The sequence below is a fragment of the Mercenaria mercenaria genome, chromosome 14 (genome assembly GCF_021730395.1).
Source record: "Mercenaria mercenaria strain notata chromosome 14, MADL_Memer_1, whole genome shotgun sequence".
Classification (NCBI taxonomy): Eukaryota; Metazoa; Mollusca; class Bivalvia; order Venerida; family Veneridae; genus Mercenaria; species Mercenaria mercenaria.
In genome coordinates, this window is record NC_069374.1 from 33035379 (window position 1) to 33052654 (window position 17276).

The 17276-nt window shown below is 35.0% G+C and overlaps 1 protein-coding gene across 1 annotated transcript in view; it reads right to left on the reverse strand.

Moving 5' to 3' along the window:
* Window positions 1–1828: 1828 nt before the first annotated feature.
* LOC128548435 (uncharacterized) overlaps window positions 1829–17276 on the reverse strand; it is a 28912-nt gene continuing 13464 nt past the window's right edge. Inside the window, exons 3-5 of the mRNA XM_053523223.1 lie at window positions 17037–17201; window positions 15628–15737; window positions 1829–14263 (exon numbers count right to left, since the gene is read on the reverse strand). Of these exons, the coding sequence (XP_053379198.1) occupies window positions 13742–14263; window positions 15628–15737; window positions 17037–17201 (797 nt within the window). The 3' untranslated portion in view covers window positions 1829–13741. The remainder of the gene's footprint in view (window positions 14264–15627; window positions 15738–17036; window positions 17202–17276) is intronic.

A 17276-nucleotide genomic window follows, 5' to 3' on the forward strand; every position in this document is an offset into this window, starting at 1 on the left:
ATTGTTCATTATCCTGGCAAGGTAATTGTTCATTGTCCTGGCAAGGTATTTGTTCATTTTCCTGGCAAGGTAATTGTTCATTGTCCTGTCAAGGAAATTGTTCACTGTCCTGGCAAGGTAATTGTTCACTGTCCTGGAAAGGTAATTGTTCATTTTCCTGGCAAGGTAATTGTTCACTGTCCTGGCAAGGTAATTGTTCACTGTCCTGGCAAGGTAATTGTTCATTTTCCTGGCAAGGTAATTGTTCACTGTCCTAGCAAGGTAATTGTTCATTTTCCTGGCAAGGTAATTGTTCACTGTCCTGGCAAGGTAATTGTTCATTTTCCTGGCAAGGTAATTGTTCACTGTCCTAGCAAGGTAATTGTTCACTTTCCTGGCAAGGTAATTGTTTATTTTCCTAGCAAGGTAACTGTTCATTGTCCTAGCAAGGTAATTGTTCACTGTCCTGGCAAGGTAATTGTTCACTGTCCTGGCAAGGTAATTGTTCATTGTCCTGGCAAGGTAACTGTTCATTGTCCTGGCAAGGTAATTGTTCATTATCCTGGCCAGGACATTGTTCATTGTCCTTGCAAGGTCATTGTTCGTTGTCCTGACAAGAAAATTTTTCATTGTCGTGGCAAGGTAATTGTTCACTGTTCTGGCAAGGTAATTGTTCATTGTCCTGGCAAGGTCATTGTTCATTATTCTGGCAAGGTAATTGTTCATTGTCCTGGCAAGGTCATTGTTCATTATTCTGGCAAGGTAATTGTTCATTGTCCTGGCAAGGTCATTGTTCATTTTTTCATTATTCTGGCAAGGTAATTGTTCATTGTCCTGGCAAGGTCATTGTTCATTATTCTGGCAAGGTCATTGTTCATTATTCTGGCAAGGTAATTGTTTATTGTCCTGGCAAGGTGTTTGTTCACTGTTCTGGCAAGGTAACTGTTCATTGTCCTGGCAAGGTCATTGTTCATTATTCTGGCAAGGTAATTGTTTATTGTCCTGGCAAGGTCATTGTTCATTTTTTCATTATTCTGGCAAAGTAATTGTTCATTGTCCTGGCAAGGTCATTGTTCATTATTCTGGCAAGGTCATTGTTCATCATTCTGGCAAGGTAATTGTTTATTGTCCTGGCAAGGTGTTTGTTCACTGTTCTGGCAAGGTAACTGTTCATTGTCCTGGCAAGGTCATTGTTCATTATTCTGGCAAGGTAATTGTTTATTGTCCTGGCAAGGTCATTGTTTATTGTCCTTGCAAGGTCACTGTTATGGCCCTTAATACTCGTGTAGTTTTTTTTTCTATTCCATTTTCTTTCTTTTTGAGTCAGATCTGATATGGTATGTATGTAATAATTTAAGTAAGGATTGAGACAATGGGGTCAAACTGACATCCATTTTGAAAATAAGGTCATTTTTGTAGACAGGTAATGCCTTTTCAAGGGTAAAACCTCCGTTCCACTCGGCAAGGGAAACCAAGTAACTGAATCTGCTTGTTTGATACCAGCAAGGTGTCGTGGCAAGGTGACTGTTTATTGACCTTGAGGTTGATTGTTCACTATTCCTGCAAAGTGACTGTTCATTGGGCCAGGCAAGGCAATTTTCATTGTACTGGCAAGGTGTTTGCCCATTGTCTAGCAAGACATGTGCTCATTATGTCCTGGCAAGGCCATTTTCATTTACCTGGCAAAATGTTCCTGTTTGTATATTCTCGAAAGAAAGTATGTCCAGTCAGATGCCCTCTGCCTCCCAATTCATCTGCAAGTTTGTAATGCTTGGAATAAGGCAGTTCTGCTAGTACAGAATCTAAATTCATAAGAATGTTAAACTGTTCATATCACAACTACAACAACCTGTATTACACTTGTTTTACTCTGCGCATGTACAGGTATACAACATGATAACATGATTTCTGTGTTAAATTTGCCAAACATTTATAACAATATTCTGCCATTTAAAACCAGTGAATACTACAAGTCCTACTTGGCATTTTGAACAACAAAAAGCACTGTACTTAACAATGACTAAAAAACATGATAGAATATTAAATATAAAACAATACTTCAATAAATTAAATAGATAAAAAAAGACTACATGTTATATACCATAAATGTTCACCAATATTTAATGTCTTTTACAAACAAAAGCTATACAGGTAATGTCTCGTTAAAAAAGATATATGTTGAAAAGGCAGAAAGGTGTGGTGTCACATGACTGGCCAATAAAAGTCATAAATGCTCACCAATATTTAATGTCTTTACAAACAAAAGCTATAATGTCTTGTTAAAAAAACATATGTTGAAAAGGCAGAAAGGTGTGGTGTCACATGACTGGACAAAAAGAGTATCAAATTATGGAAGAAGACCTTGCAGTAGTAATTTTTTTTTAATTTATTTTATTTGGGTTTTACGGGGCACCAACACAGTTTAGAAAGTTTGAATACAATCCGACAAAACATCAAAACATTTATGAGTACATGAAAAGAAGTCCCATACCTCTAATAAAGAACAATCAACAAGAGGGCCATGATGGCCCTATATCGCTCACCTGTTATCATTGCACTTGAGGACAAGAAGGTCCTCAGAAAAAATATCTAAGTCCAAAGGACATTAACAACAAAGGGAAGAAATTTAACCAAAAAGAAAAAAAATTCTTACAAGGTACAGATATGTCAAAATACACCTACAAATTGGAGGTACCATCCATGTTGTACCACAGAAAAGTGGTCTCGGTTTTTCCTTATGGCCAATAATAAAAAAGTTACTAAAAATAAGCCATTTATAGTAACGTAAAAGGGAAGTAATTAAAAACAAAAAAAATTATTGTAAGTGAAGAAAAGAAGGATCTGCCGAATAAATCTGTTGACATAAATGAAATTTCAGATCAGTATCTTCATTAGTTACGAAGATATACCCATTTTAATTTGAAATAAAGGGAGGTAATTTGACATAAAATCAGTCCATAGTTATCTACCCTGACTGGCTCAGTCCAACTAATGACAATAATGAAATTTCAAATAAGTACTATAAGTACTTACTGATATAAATCCATTCTGATTACAATCAGGGGAGGTAATCAGATATAAAATAACTCTGAACCTACGCTTGGATCTGATTTGTCATGGAATCAAAGAATTATTGTTGTTGAAGTTATTTTGGAAGTTTGTATCAAATAAAACCATAAATGAAGTCTCTATATGGCTGCAAAAGCCAAACTAGCCAATTTTGGACCTTTAAGGGGCCATAACTCTGGAACCCATGAAGAAATCTGGCCAGTTCAAGAAAAGAACCAAGATCTTGTGGTGATACAAGTTGTGTGCAAGTTTGGTTAAAATCGAATCATAAATGAAGCTGCTACTGTGCAGACAAGGTCAAAATAGCTAACTTTGGCCCTTTCAGGGGCCATAACTCTGGAACCCATAATGGAATCTCGCCAGTTCCAGAAAGAAAACCAAGATCTTATGATGATACAAGTTGTATGCCAGTTTGGTTAAAATCAAATCATAAATGAAGCTGCTATTGTGCAGACAAGGTCAAAATAGCTCATTTTGGCCCTTTCAGGGGCCATAACTCTGGAACCCATAATTGAATCTGGCCAGTTCAAGAAAGGAACCGAGATCTTATGATGATACAAGTTGTGTGCCAGTTTGGTAAAAATCAAATCATAAATAAAGCTGCTGCTGTGCAGACAAGGTCAAAATTGCTAATTTTGGCCCTTTCAGGGGCCATAACTCTGGAACCCATAACGGAATCTGGCCAGTTCAAGAAAGGAACCGAGATCTTATGGTGATACAAGTTGTGTGCAAGTTTGGTAAAAATCAAATCATAAATGAAGCTGCTATTATGCAGACAAGGTCAAAATAGCTGATTCTGGCCCTTTCAGGGGCCATAACTTTGGAACCCATAATGGGATCTGGCCAGTTCAAGAAAGGAACCGAGATCTTATGGTAATACAAGTTGGGTGCATGTTTGGTTAAAATAAAATCATAAATGAAACCTCTATCGTGCAGACAAGAAATTGTGGACGGACGACGGACGAAGGGCGATCACAAAAGCTCACCCTGTCACTATGTGACAGGTGAGCTAAAAAGAACTGGCAGACTGATGCACAAATGTGACTCGACAATTATCTGTACCACTTTTTAACAAAATACGACAAGAAACACAAAGACAGAAATCTAAGACCCACAACTGCATAAAAATCAGTTTATTATAAATGAATATATCTTTATTTTGAAAAAAAAGACCTGATATTGATAATTCCTTGGCTACCATGTTTAAAAAAAAATCAGCTGTGTTCTCAAAAAAATACATATACATATAGTTAAGGCCAGTAACTCTGACAAAGATCAGCTGACCAGAATATGCCATAAAACAAATCTAAACAAAATCAATGAAGTTCTAAATGAATCAAACAGATATTCTGATGACAGGCAAAATGCCTGATACTGATCATTCCTTTCACAAGTGCTCAAAACGATTCAAACCACAGAAGTTACCTGGAAATGGAATGTGTGTACACCTTACAGACTGACATAAAAATGGACAACACAAATAACAGGTAAAGCCCCCTTCCTTGATTTTTAGTGACAAAATAAAGTATCTAGACGTAATCCACTCTCCGGTTAAAAGAAGCAAATCGTAGAAAGAACAATTTCACTTTATATGAGAGTACATGTATAATTATTAAGTAAAGACATGATTTACTGCAGTTGCTCGGTGACTAAATATGAGGGTAAAGACAACATATTCACTGTCTGATTCATACACACTTATAAAATCTGGAAAAACTTAAATGAATACAATATTTAATGTAATACAAACATAAATAACCTGAAAATGCACATTTCTCAAAGTTTCTTCTTATCAAATGGTATTACACTATTACCATTTCTATCAGGAGGCAAATGCAGAAAGTGCGAAGCTACATATCTATAAAACTGACTTTTAATGACCAAGACACGACTAATAAAATTCAGAGAGAGAGAGAGTTGTGCTCCTCTCGTAAGGTACCATAACTGCCAGAGAAAGAACTAAAGTTGTTTGCATGCCCCAGTGACAGCCTGTTAGAGATAACTATATATGTTACCAACTGTCCTTGCAATTGCAAGTGATTTAACAGTTTTTGATTAATGCAAATAATGATTGACCTCCCATCTAAAAAAAGGAAAACAAAGGATCAACTACTGACCACATTTAATCCTCATAAAAAGTTGAATGTGATTCCCATCATTTTAATCAGTAATGTCAATATGACACTGAACTTCTGACCCCACACACAACAGGGGTCATCTACTGACCACGGGTAGTCTTCCCAATAAGCTCAACTTAAGGGCAATATGTACATGTAACTGCATTCTCTGGCTTTTGACTGACCTCAACCGAATGGTCTACTCAAGAGACCTAAACGAAGCAATATATTCCTGTTCTACATAAAAGAAAGCTCAACCTAGGAGTCCAGCTCCAACGAAGTCAAGTCTTAAAACGAATGACTTTCCAAATTCTAGTTGTCCGTCGTTACAACTTGTACATATAAAATCTATGCACTAATTCAAAGGTTTCTAAATAAAATATTCAAATAAAATGGCATTTACACAAAACAATAAGATTTAATATTGCATACACAATAAATATAATATATACAGAGCATATATCAACTTTTAAACAAAATATACAAAACAATGAACCTAACGACAAAAAAAAAAATATAACATTTTAGTTTTAAAAATAATGACAAAACACAATATCCTGGTATGTGCTTCATCTACTGCAAGTTTCTCAGTTTTATAGAGATTAAAGAAGACCAGTTATTTAGTGTATTCATGCCATAATTTGTATGACATTCCCTGTCTGCTACCTATCCTAAAAGAAAATCTATACAGTGCAACCTCTGTAGAGCAACACCCTTTAGGAGATACAAATATTGACTGTTATGTAGAGGTTGTTGTTCTGGAGAGGTAAATTTGATAATATATTTCAGCTTAGGGATATTTTGATCATGTTGTTATAGAGGGTTTTGGTTAAGAGAGGGCCGCTCTGGAGAGGTTGTACTGTATTTCTGAAAGTTATTTTAAATCATTTTTTAAGTAACAGTAAATATTTTGATTTAACATACATAGTAGTAACCCAATTGCTGTAACAGCTCTATTTTAGTAAATATATAGAGGATATTTGTTTGTTTTGAGTGAATATGGAATATATCTTACTGAGAAGTGAGAAAATTTCAAATATTTTCACGAGCACGTAGCTCGAGTGAAAATGTGAAAATTTTCTCACTTCGAGGTGAGATATATTCCATATTCACGAAAAACAAACAAATTTCCTTTTTACCTTATGCTCAATTACGTTGAGAAATGCATTTTGCAACTGTTTTAATCTCAGCGCGGGAAACAAACGCGCGTAAACAGACATGACGTCAGACGTGCTGTGACGTTATAAAGACGCATGCAACATAAAGTTCCATTTTGTTTTATATTTTGCTGCGTAACAGTATGAAATTCTCTTTCAGTAAAATAATTTGAATCGAGAAATATATTATAAAGAACAAAGTGCGACTATACTTTTCATCCTGTTTTAAGCAAATAATTTAAAATTCATACACAATGTATGAGGGGGCGGAGCTCATATCTCTCACAGTGTGAAAATAAAGATTTCATATTTTCACAGTGTGAGCGATGAGATATGAAAATATTTAACTGATAGAATACGGTATTTCATTAGTTAGCATAAAATAAATTATTGTAAATGTACAAAATAACAAGAGCTGTCTGTAAGACAGCAAACTCTACAATTTGGCAATTTGACAGTAAAATGAATTTATGTCTAAATTCAAAAAAAAAAAATTAAGTATGAAAGGGGCATAATTTGGTCAAAAATACAAATCAGTTATGGGGATTGTTACCACACATGCAGATGATTGATGATAAAGATACATTTTAAGTTTCAACTCATTTATCTTATATTGTACTAAAGTTATATCCAGAAAGCGAAGATTTCCAAAAAACTTTAAGAACAAAAGGGTCATAATTCTGTCAAAAATACAATTAGAGATATGGGGATTGCAACCACACATGCAGATGATGATTATAAAGAAATATTTTTAATTTCAAGTCATTATCTTTTAAAGTACCAAAGATATGTCTATAAACGAAGCTTTTGAAAAAATTCAACATGAAAATAATTCCAAGTATAGCAACTTGGTGACCTTGACCTTGGATATAATGGGCCCAGCCCCTGAACATACTTTGTTTGTATGCTGGACAATGTTTATGTGAACTTACAGTAAGATACAAGCAATAGTAACAAACATACGACAGAAAAACAAAGGTTGCCGAAAAACTTTAACCAAGAAAGTGACACGCCGACTCCGGGGCGAGTAGAATAGCACCCCTATCTTCCGAATAGTGGAACTAAAAATGAAAGAGCCGGATACTTCTATATAATCAGCTGATATCTGGTACACATGTTTTAATACAAACACCAGATTCTTGTTGCATTTCAACATTCCTTAATTTTGATTTGTGGGAAAGATTCACACGCCCTGAATCTGTTTGCTATAACATTTGATTTTTCTGTCGCTTTCGGACCGAAACACAACTTCCTTATGAATTTTCACTATAACTGCTTTTGTTGTAGCTGTTGATACCAGGTATTGTAACAAAATAGAAATGGGAAAAAGTCAGTGACTAAAAAAAATGTTCTTTATATCTGTGTTTTCACTTAAACTGCATTAACTATACCCCAGTTTTACCGTGCTCTTGTTAGAAATATAAGGCTATAATATTATGTACAAAAGCATGTAAATGAATTTGAAATGAAAATTCAAAGCACATTTCTGTATTTGTAAAACTGCATACCGAAAATAATTTTAAAAAAATTAAAACAAAGTTAAAACATTTCAATTAAATCAATGTAAACATTATCATGCACACAGAAACCATTTATTTGCACAATAATCTGCCTTTATTTATGGTTGAAAAATTAATGAAACAAAAGCTGTTCATGAAACATGTATGCCCAGCATTGTGGCTTGTCCCGTTTTCAGTCCCCCGAGATCACTCTGACCTTGACCTTTAGCAAAATGACTCCCAAACAATAAAAGAGGTCATCAACTGACCATAAGCCATTATCCTATGAAAACTGACCATCGTGAAACCTGAGCTTCTCTAGTTATTATCATGAAACCAAATGGTAAACCGACCGACCCACAGGTGGACAATAAGCAACAAATGAACCCCTGTTCTGGGCAAAACTACAGCATAATTCAAACATACTAGAATTTGAAAATCTCTTAAGTCTCAACAAAATCTAAGACAAACCTAACAAATTAAAATTTACAAAGACAGTAACCTAATGTTCTATTTATCCTAACTTCTGATTTTAAATCATTTTTTTAAAGTAAAATTTACCACAAACTAGGTATGTGTCTGCCTTATAATAAATTGCACATTTTTCAAAAAACAAAATCTTTTCTACCTACAAAATTTGTAACTAAAAAAATTACACAATATCAAACAACTGTTTAGGACATGAAAAGAAGTCCAAATATATTACCTGTATTCTATATGAGAAAATAGACATTGAATATCAAGAAACAGAATAGAATAGAATAGAAGTGTCAGAAAACAAGATTCTTATATAGTGCCCTGGCCTATGTAAAATAATTTTCTATAATACAAAGTAAGTTACACCAATATTTCATGCATATGTTAACATAATGCATACTATACTTTAGATGTCACTACTAGATGACTTCTTCTTATTTAAATGGCCAGTCCATAGTTTGTACTACTGACCCCTCTAAATTCAACACTTTCTAACTGCGCTAGTAAGCCAAAAATTTAAAAATAAAACTATGAAAGATAATTTCCCAGTTTGGATCTCTGGCAACAGCTTTGACTACTGACTGGACAATCATCTTACAGTCAGGGGTGTAACTGTTTCAAGTTATCGCAGTTTATAACCCATTTGAGTTATTGCTTAAACTTTATTAACTTGTTTCAGTTATCATAAAATATTACAAAGCCCTGCTGTGCCAATTCTTCATTTTGAATGAGACTAATGCAATTATTTCCTGAATCCTTGACCTTTTATCTTTCCAGCTATGCAGTAAAATTTTTTACACAAGGCTGATCAAGTTTTACGCAAATGTTTTAAGGTTATAAAACTCTTAATGCTTATCCGGTCATGCTCACACTAAAAGAGAATTTGATCAACCAGTTTGCTAATAATTTCACTTTAAAGGTCACTTTGTGAGAACAGCAAAAAGACTTTTTTTGAATAACTTACCCGAGTTAACTATATTTTATAACTAATACAGGTTATAAAATGCTTGAAAAAGTAACTGAAATAGGTTACATAACTTAAAACAGTTACACCCCTGACTGGTAAAATACACATATCTTTGGGTTTTACTTTGTTTGAAAAATATGTTTAATAGTCTATACATTTCCATTTGCGTCTATAACTAGTGAAAGATTTTAATATGTTATGTGGTTATTTTTCATTTCTTCTGTAAAATCCTTATCATTTAAGAAATGACTTTTTTTTTTCAGAGTAAATTCATGGATTTGTCGTTTCTATTCTGTCATTCATTTGGCATGAACTGTGGAAAAAAGAAATTCATGTCTAACATTTACATTATATTTTCTTTCCATTTGTAAACAAGGTTATATTATAAATTGCACACATTTTGTTGCATATAACATTTAAAATCAGCCATTCTGTTCTAAGAAACATTCTTCCTGACTGTAAGCAGACATTGTCTAAACAGCAGCAAGTTATCACTAAGCAGGGCCTAAAGTTCTTTTTGCTGTTCATACAAAATGAACGTTATAATTTTCAACGGAAAAGAATAAGGTGAATGTAAATGTAAATAAGTTTTGGCTGGATGTAGCAGAAATTCTACAAAAGCAATACTAGAAGATTAAAACAAGAGGGCCAAGATGGCCCTAGGTCGATCACCTGAGAAACACATCATAACAGTGTAAACATGTTTCCCAGATGACCCATATTTGAACTTGGCCTAGATTTCATCAAGGCAATCATTCTGACTAAATTTTATAAATATCCAGTGTAAAATGCAGCCCCCATTGCATAAACAAGAGGACCATGATGGTCCTGAATCGCTCACCTCTTCCCACATGACCCAGTTTTGAGTATGACGTCGTTTTTTCTATTATTTGACATAGTGACCTAGTTTTTGAGCTCATGTGACCCAGTTTTGAAATTGACCTAGATATTATCAAGATAAAAATTCTGACCAATTTTCATGAAGATCCATTGAAAAATATGGTCTCTAGAGAGGTCACAAGGTTTTTCTATTATTTGACCTAGTTTTCGAAGATATGTGACCCTGTTTTGAACTTAACCTAGATATCAAGGTGAACATTCTCACTAATTTTCATGAAGATCTCATGAAAAATATGGCCTCTAGAGAGGTCACGAGGTTTTTCTATTTTTATACCTACTGGCCTAGTTTCTGACCGCACGTGACCCAGTTTCGAAACTGACCTAGATATCATCAAGGTGAAAATTCAGATCAATTTTCATGAAGATCCTTGAAAAATATGGCCTCTAGAGAGGTCAAAAGATTTTTCTAATTTTAGACCTACTGACCTAGTTTTTGACCGCAGTTGACCCAGTTTCAAATCTGACCTAGATATCATCAAGATGAACATTCAGACCAACTTTCATACAGATCCCATGAAAAGTATGGCCTCTAGAGAGGTCACAAGGTTTTTTTATTATCTGACCTACTGACCTAGTTTTTTAAGGCACGTGACAAAGTTTCAAACCTGACCTAGATATCATCAAGGTGAACATTCTGACCAATTTTCATAAAGATCCATTCAAGGGTATGGCCTCTAGAGAGGTCACAAGGTTTTTCTATTTCAAGACCTACTGACCTAGTTTTTGATCGCAGTTGACCCAGTTTTCAAACCTGACCTATATATCATCAAGATAAACATTCAGACCAACTTTCATACAGATCCCATGAAAAATATGGCCTCTAGAGAGGTCACAACGTTTTTTCATTATTTGACCTACTGACCTACTTTTTCAAGGCACGTGACCCACTTTCGAACTTGACCTAGATATATGATCAAGATAAACATTCTGACCAATTTTTATGGAGATACATTCACAAGTATGGCCTCTAGAGAGGTCACAAGGTTTTTCTATTTTTAGACCTACTGACCTAGTTTTTGACTGCACATGACCCAGTTTCGAACTTGACCTAGATATCATCAAGATGAACATTCAGACCAACTTTCATACAGATCCCATGAAAAATATGGCCTCTAGAGAGGTCACAAGGTTTTTCTATTATTTGACCTACTGACCTAGTTTTTGAAGGCACGTGACCCACTTTCGAACTTGACCTAGACATCATCAAGATGAACATTCAGACCAATTTTCATACAGATCCCATGAAAAATATGGCCTCTAGAGAGGTCACAAGGTTTTTCTATTATTTGACCTAATGACCTAGTTTTTGATGGCACGTGACCCACTTTCGAACTTGACCTAGATATCATCAAGGTGAACATTCTGACCAATTTTCATGATGATCTCATGAAATATATGGCCTCTAGAGAGGTCACACGGTTTTTCTATTTTTAGACCTACTGACCTAGTTTTTGATGGCACGTGACCCAGTTTCGAAGATGACCTAGATATCATCAAGGTGAACGTTCTGACCAATTTTCATGAAGATCTTGTGAAATATATGGCCTCTAGAGAGGTCACAAGGTTTTTCTATTTTTAGACCTTCTGACCTAGTTTTTGAAGGCACGTGACCCAGTTTCGAAGATGACCTAGATATCATCAAGGTGAACGTTCTGACCAATTTTCATTAAGATCTTGTGAAATATATGGCCTCTAGAGAGGTCACAAGGTTTTTCTATTTTTAGACCTACTGACCTAGTTTTTGAAGGCACGTGACCCATTTCGAACTTGACCTAGATATCATCAAGATGAACATTCTGACCAACTTTCATAAAGATCCCACAAAAAGTACGACCTCCAGAGTGGTCACAAGCAAAAGTTTACAGACGGACGGACGGTTAGACGGACGCACGGACTGACGGACGACAGACGCTGCGTGATCACAAAAGCTCACCTTGTCACTATGTGACAGGTGAGCTAACAAGGTTTTTCTTTAATTTGACCAAGTGACCTAGTTTTTGACCCTAGATGACCCATATTCAAACTCAACCTTGATTTCATCCAAACAAATACTCTGATCAAATGTCATGAAGATCCGGTGTAAAATGCAGCCCCTACTGCACACACAAGGTTTTCCTTTGATTTGACCTAGTGGCCTAGTTTTTGATCCAAGATGACCCACATTCAAACTTGACCTAGATTTCATCAAGGTAATCATTCTGACCAAAATTCATGAAGATCAATTGAAAAATACAGCCTCTATCACATACACAAGGTTTTTCTTTAATTTGACCTAGTGACCTAATTTTTGACCACAGATGACCCATTTTCAAACTTGGCCTAGATTTCATCAAGGTAATCATTCTGACAAAATTTCATGAAGATCAGTTGAAAAATACAGCCTCTTTCGCATAGACAAGGTTTTTCTTTGATCTGACCTGGTGACATAGTTTTTGATCCCAGATGACCCGTTTTCGAAACTGACTAGATTTCATCAAGGTAATCATTCTGACAAAATTTCATGAAGATCAGTTGAAAAATACAGCCTCTATCGCATACACAAGGTTTTTCTTTGATTTGACCTGGTGACCTAGTTTTTGACCCCAGATGACCCATTTGCGAACTTGGCCTAGATTTCATCAAGGTTATCATTCTGACCAAAATTCATGAAGATCAATTGAAAAATACAGCCTCTATCGCATACACAAGGTTTTTCTTTAATTTGACCTAGTGACCTAGTTTTTGACCCTAGATGACCCATTTTCGAACTTGGCCTAGATTTCATCAAGATAATCATTCTGACCAAAATTCATGAAGATCAATTGAAAAATACAGCCTCTATCGCATACACAAGGTTTTTCTTTAATTTGACCTAGTTTTTGACCCCAGATGACCCATTTTCAAACTTGGCCTAGATTTCATCGAGGTAATCATTCTGACAAAATTTCATGAAGATCAGTTGAAAAATACAGCCTCTATTGCATATACAAGGTTTTTCTTTGATTTGACCTAATGACCTAGTTTTTGACCCCAGATAACCCATTTTCAAACTTGGCCTGGACTTCATCAAGGTTATCACTCTGACAAAAATTCATGAAAATCAATTGAAAAATACAGCCTCTATCACATACACAAGGTTTTTCTTTAATTTGACCTAGTGACCTAGTTTTTGACCCAAGATGACCCATTTTCGAACTTGGCCTAGATTTCATCAAGGTAATTATTCTGACCAAAATTCATGAAGATCAATTGAAAAATACAGCCTCTATGGCATACACAAGGTTTTTCTTTGATTTGACCTAGTGACCTAGTTTTTGACCCCAGATGACCCATTTTCGAACTTGGCCTGGATTTCATCAAGGTAATCATTCTGACCAATTTCATGAAGATCAGTTGAAAAATACAGCCTCCATCACATACACAAGCTAAATGTTGACAGACTACAGACAGACGCCGGACATTGAGCGATCACAAAAACTCCCCCGAGCATTGCATTACTCAGGTGAGCTAAAAATATGAGTATGACTAACATGTAAAATATTCCACTATACTCTCTTATAACTTTAACAACTATATATATTCTAAACTAGGTATTTTTCAAAGTTGATCAAAAGCTGTTGTTTGAAGTCTGTCGAAGTTTTGTTGAAAAGCTGCTGTACCTTGTATATCATCGATACTGGCCACAGCTGCTGCCGTACTTAACGGGTCTATGGACAACCGCGCTGTATTATAATTATCCATTATCATTGATGACGAAGCAGCAAAACTGATCACATCCATCGGTTTTATCTCCGCCATTGACAAATATGGCATACTCGAGATCTGACTAGCAGACGGTACAGACACCTGCGTTGGTAATCCGGGATCTTCTTCATGGTGAACTTTCTCATATAACTGATGGAAATCAATATCTGGTTCACTATCATAGTCGTAACCAGAAGCCATGTTGTTTTTATTCTTCTTCTTCAGTTTGATACCATGACTCTCTATATGAAGTTTCATACGATCTGTTCGTGATGTCTGATACTCGCACTGTTTACATTTGAACAGTTTTTCCTTCAAATGAATCCTCTCGTGCCGCAATAATTTACCTCTCACGACAAATGATTTTCCACACACCTGTGAAATTAACAATATCTCGTAAACATAATTTATTTCAGGCAATTACATACAAGAGTTAGGAAATTAATAAATGTTAAAAGATTTAGGTTATCATGCAGATTTAAGTTACTAATTCTTAAACCCCAAATATTGGTATCTTTGAAGACTAAAAATCTAACCTGAAGTTCTAAGTAAAAAGGGCTCATTGTTCATGAAATACTGGTGCGAGAGTTATGGCCTTGAATCATACCACGTCGGTGATGATGAGGAACACTTTAAATATTAAGGTTTAGCAGTATATCACAAAATAACAGATCTGTTTAGTAAGTGAACAGCACCTTAACGCACAACTTATCTGTCCAATACATGCTTTACTGTTCTGTCCCACACAGTTGAATACTTAAAATATTCTTAATGAGTTGTCCCCCTTTGAATAAGAATGTCATTTGTAAAGAAATAAATGTAAACAATTGTCAAAAACGATGTTTTACCTAGTTATGTAAAGTTTAAACACTCGCACGATGTTGCAAATGCATCAAAACGAAGACATGTAACAGCTTTTTCAAAATGGTGAGTTTTTAAAGGCGCTGAACTGTCCAGAAGTGTGGCCCCTTCATGCAGTCCCTTTCCGGAATTCAATACATACATGAATAAATTGACAATGGTTTTGTTGAATAATATAAATGTTTTATATGCTGTTAAATTTTCATGTAAAACAACGCTTTCTTTCTATGATTTGATGACGTTCGAACTTTTTTCTCCTAAATATGGACCTATACCTTAAGCGAATCCATAAATTAATAACAGAGATAAAATGAAAGTGCATCAAAACTTTAGATAAGCTGTGGAAGCTGATGCAGAGGCAAGTAGGAGAGTTCTCCATATATTTTGTAGTCCAGTTAAAAATTATCTTCACTTTTTTGAACAGGTAATTCATAAAAAAAACTAGAGATGCTTTTGAGAAAAGCTCATGTCTCCCACAACTGCCTAATCATCTAAATAGTAAGTCAGTCTTTATATACCGTTTACTTAATCCACATGTGCATGCGCTTTCTTGACACCAAAAGGACACCTATACTACTAGTAGTATTGGCGCCGGTTTAGGGGTAAAACTGCGCAAGAAATCTGAGTATTTTGGTTAATCAAGGGTCATAATTCCCAAGTGCCTAGGCCGATTTGGCTAGTTATCGAACTTGGCCGAGCAGTTATTGGCAGACACATTTTGTTGAAGTTTGGTGAAGATCGGATGAGAAATGTTTGATTTAGAGTGCGGACAAGCTTTGTGACAGACAGACAGACACACACACAGACAGACACACAGACTGGAGTAAATCAATATGTCTCCCACACCATTGTGTGGTGGGAGACATAACTCTGCCTACCTGACAGATATGATTACGTATGTTGAGATGTGAGTTCATATGCTGCGTCATATGCGCTGACTTAGGTGTGGAGTAGTTACAGTTCGGGAATGTACATCGCTTTACGTCTCCTGAAAAAGGCAATTATAGAATGATACACAATTTTAAATATTGAAATACATGTATGTAAAAAAATTTCCTTCTATGAAAACCTACTTTAAAGGACAAGGAAAGCCGATAAGTTAATTTCATAGGACAGCCATACTCAAGTCTTTCATAACGCTGAAAGAATTTTTAAAATGGGACCACTATTGAAAAAGATATGGCAGTTCGAAATTTAAGAAAATTACTGATCATGGAGGCAGCCATTTTGTGTGTTTATGACATCATTTACACACTGCTGAATTCTTTTTTAGCAAATAACCCTTTAAATAGATTAATTTTACATGTTTCTTCAGTGTAAGATGTAAATCATGATAATTTCTTTCATTATAGCTGGAAAAATTAGAGAAAATATTTTATAGAAATAAATAAATTCAATTCAAATATGTGTCTAGCAATTTAATAAATCTGCCTTTTTCTTTTTTTGTTGCCATGGAAACAAAATGGCCACCATTTTGATCAAATATTTAAATGCTCATAACTTCCTCATTTTTAAGTTGATTTTAAAAATTCTTTCACTTCTTTAAATGATTACAGAAATCCCAGCAGATGGAAAATTAACATCAAAACAACATTGCCTTTCCCTTTAATACTGTGCAAAGTGCCTTTTATCTTAAAACTTCAGTTTTCTAAAATAATACAATACAATCAGTTTGTATGTCTCCCTCAGAAACACTAGAATCACTTTTACATTTGTACCTCATGCATTCCACAAGTGCAATGTTTTCAGATAATTCCACATATAATAAAGCTGTGGACATTTTTTCTCTACATATAGACCTGGCAATCATTAAAAGCACCAAAAATGCACTTTCATAAACAAAATAACTGGGATATAACAATATGCGTTGTAAATCTGGTAGCAAAGGTATAAAACAGTCTTATATCTGTGTATGAGGTAAAAAACATTAATTTACATGTGTAACAGGAAGAAATATCTTTGTCTAAAGTAGATTTTTTTTTCTCTGTGTGAGGTTGAAAACAGTTTAATATTTGTGTGCAAGGTAGAAACAGCAATATATCTGTGAATGAAGTAGAAAACAGTGTTACACATACTGTGCATGAGGTAAAGAACATGTATGTTAGGTAGAAAACAGTATTATGCATACTGTGCATGACTTAGAAAAGTTTTGTCTTGGTAAGAGACAGAAGAGACAGAAAACCATATTTTTTTTGTTGTTTATTTTTTTGTGGGGGGGGGGGGTTTAACATAAAAAAACAATATTATACCTCTTTACCAGTGTGCCAAGTTAAAAAACAATGTATACCTGTGTGTATTTTCCTGTGAGATATAAGGTGTGACTGATGTTTGGTCGAAAACCCACACAAGTCACACAGATAAGGCTTGTTATCAAAGTGTATCGCCCTGTGTTGCTGCATTACACCCTTTGTGCCAAACTTTTTGAAGCAAACATCACACTCAAACTGACGTCCTGAAATACCAAAATATTCTATAGTCATCCAAAATCTATTCTCGCAATAATGCTCTACATCCTATGTAACACATT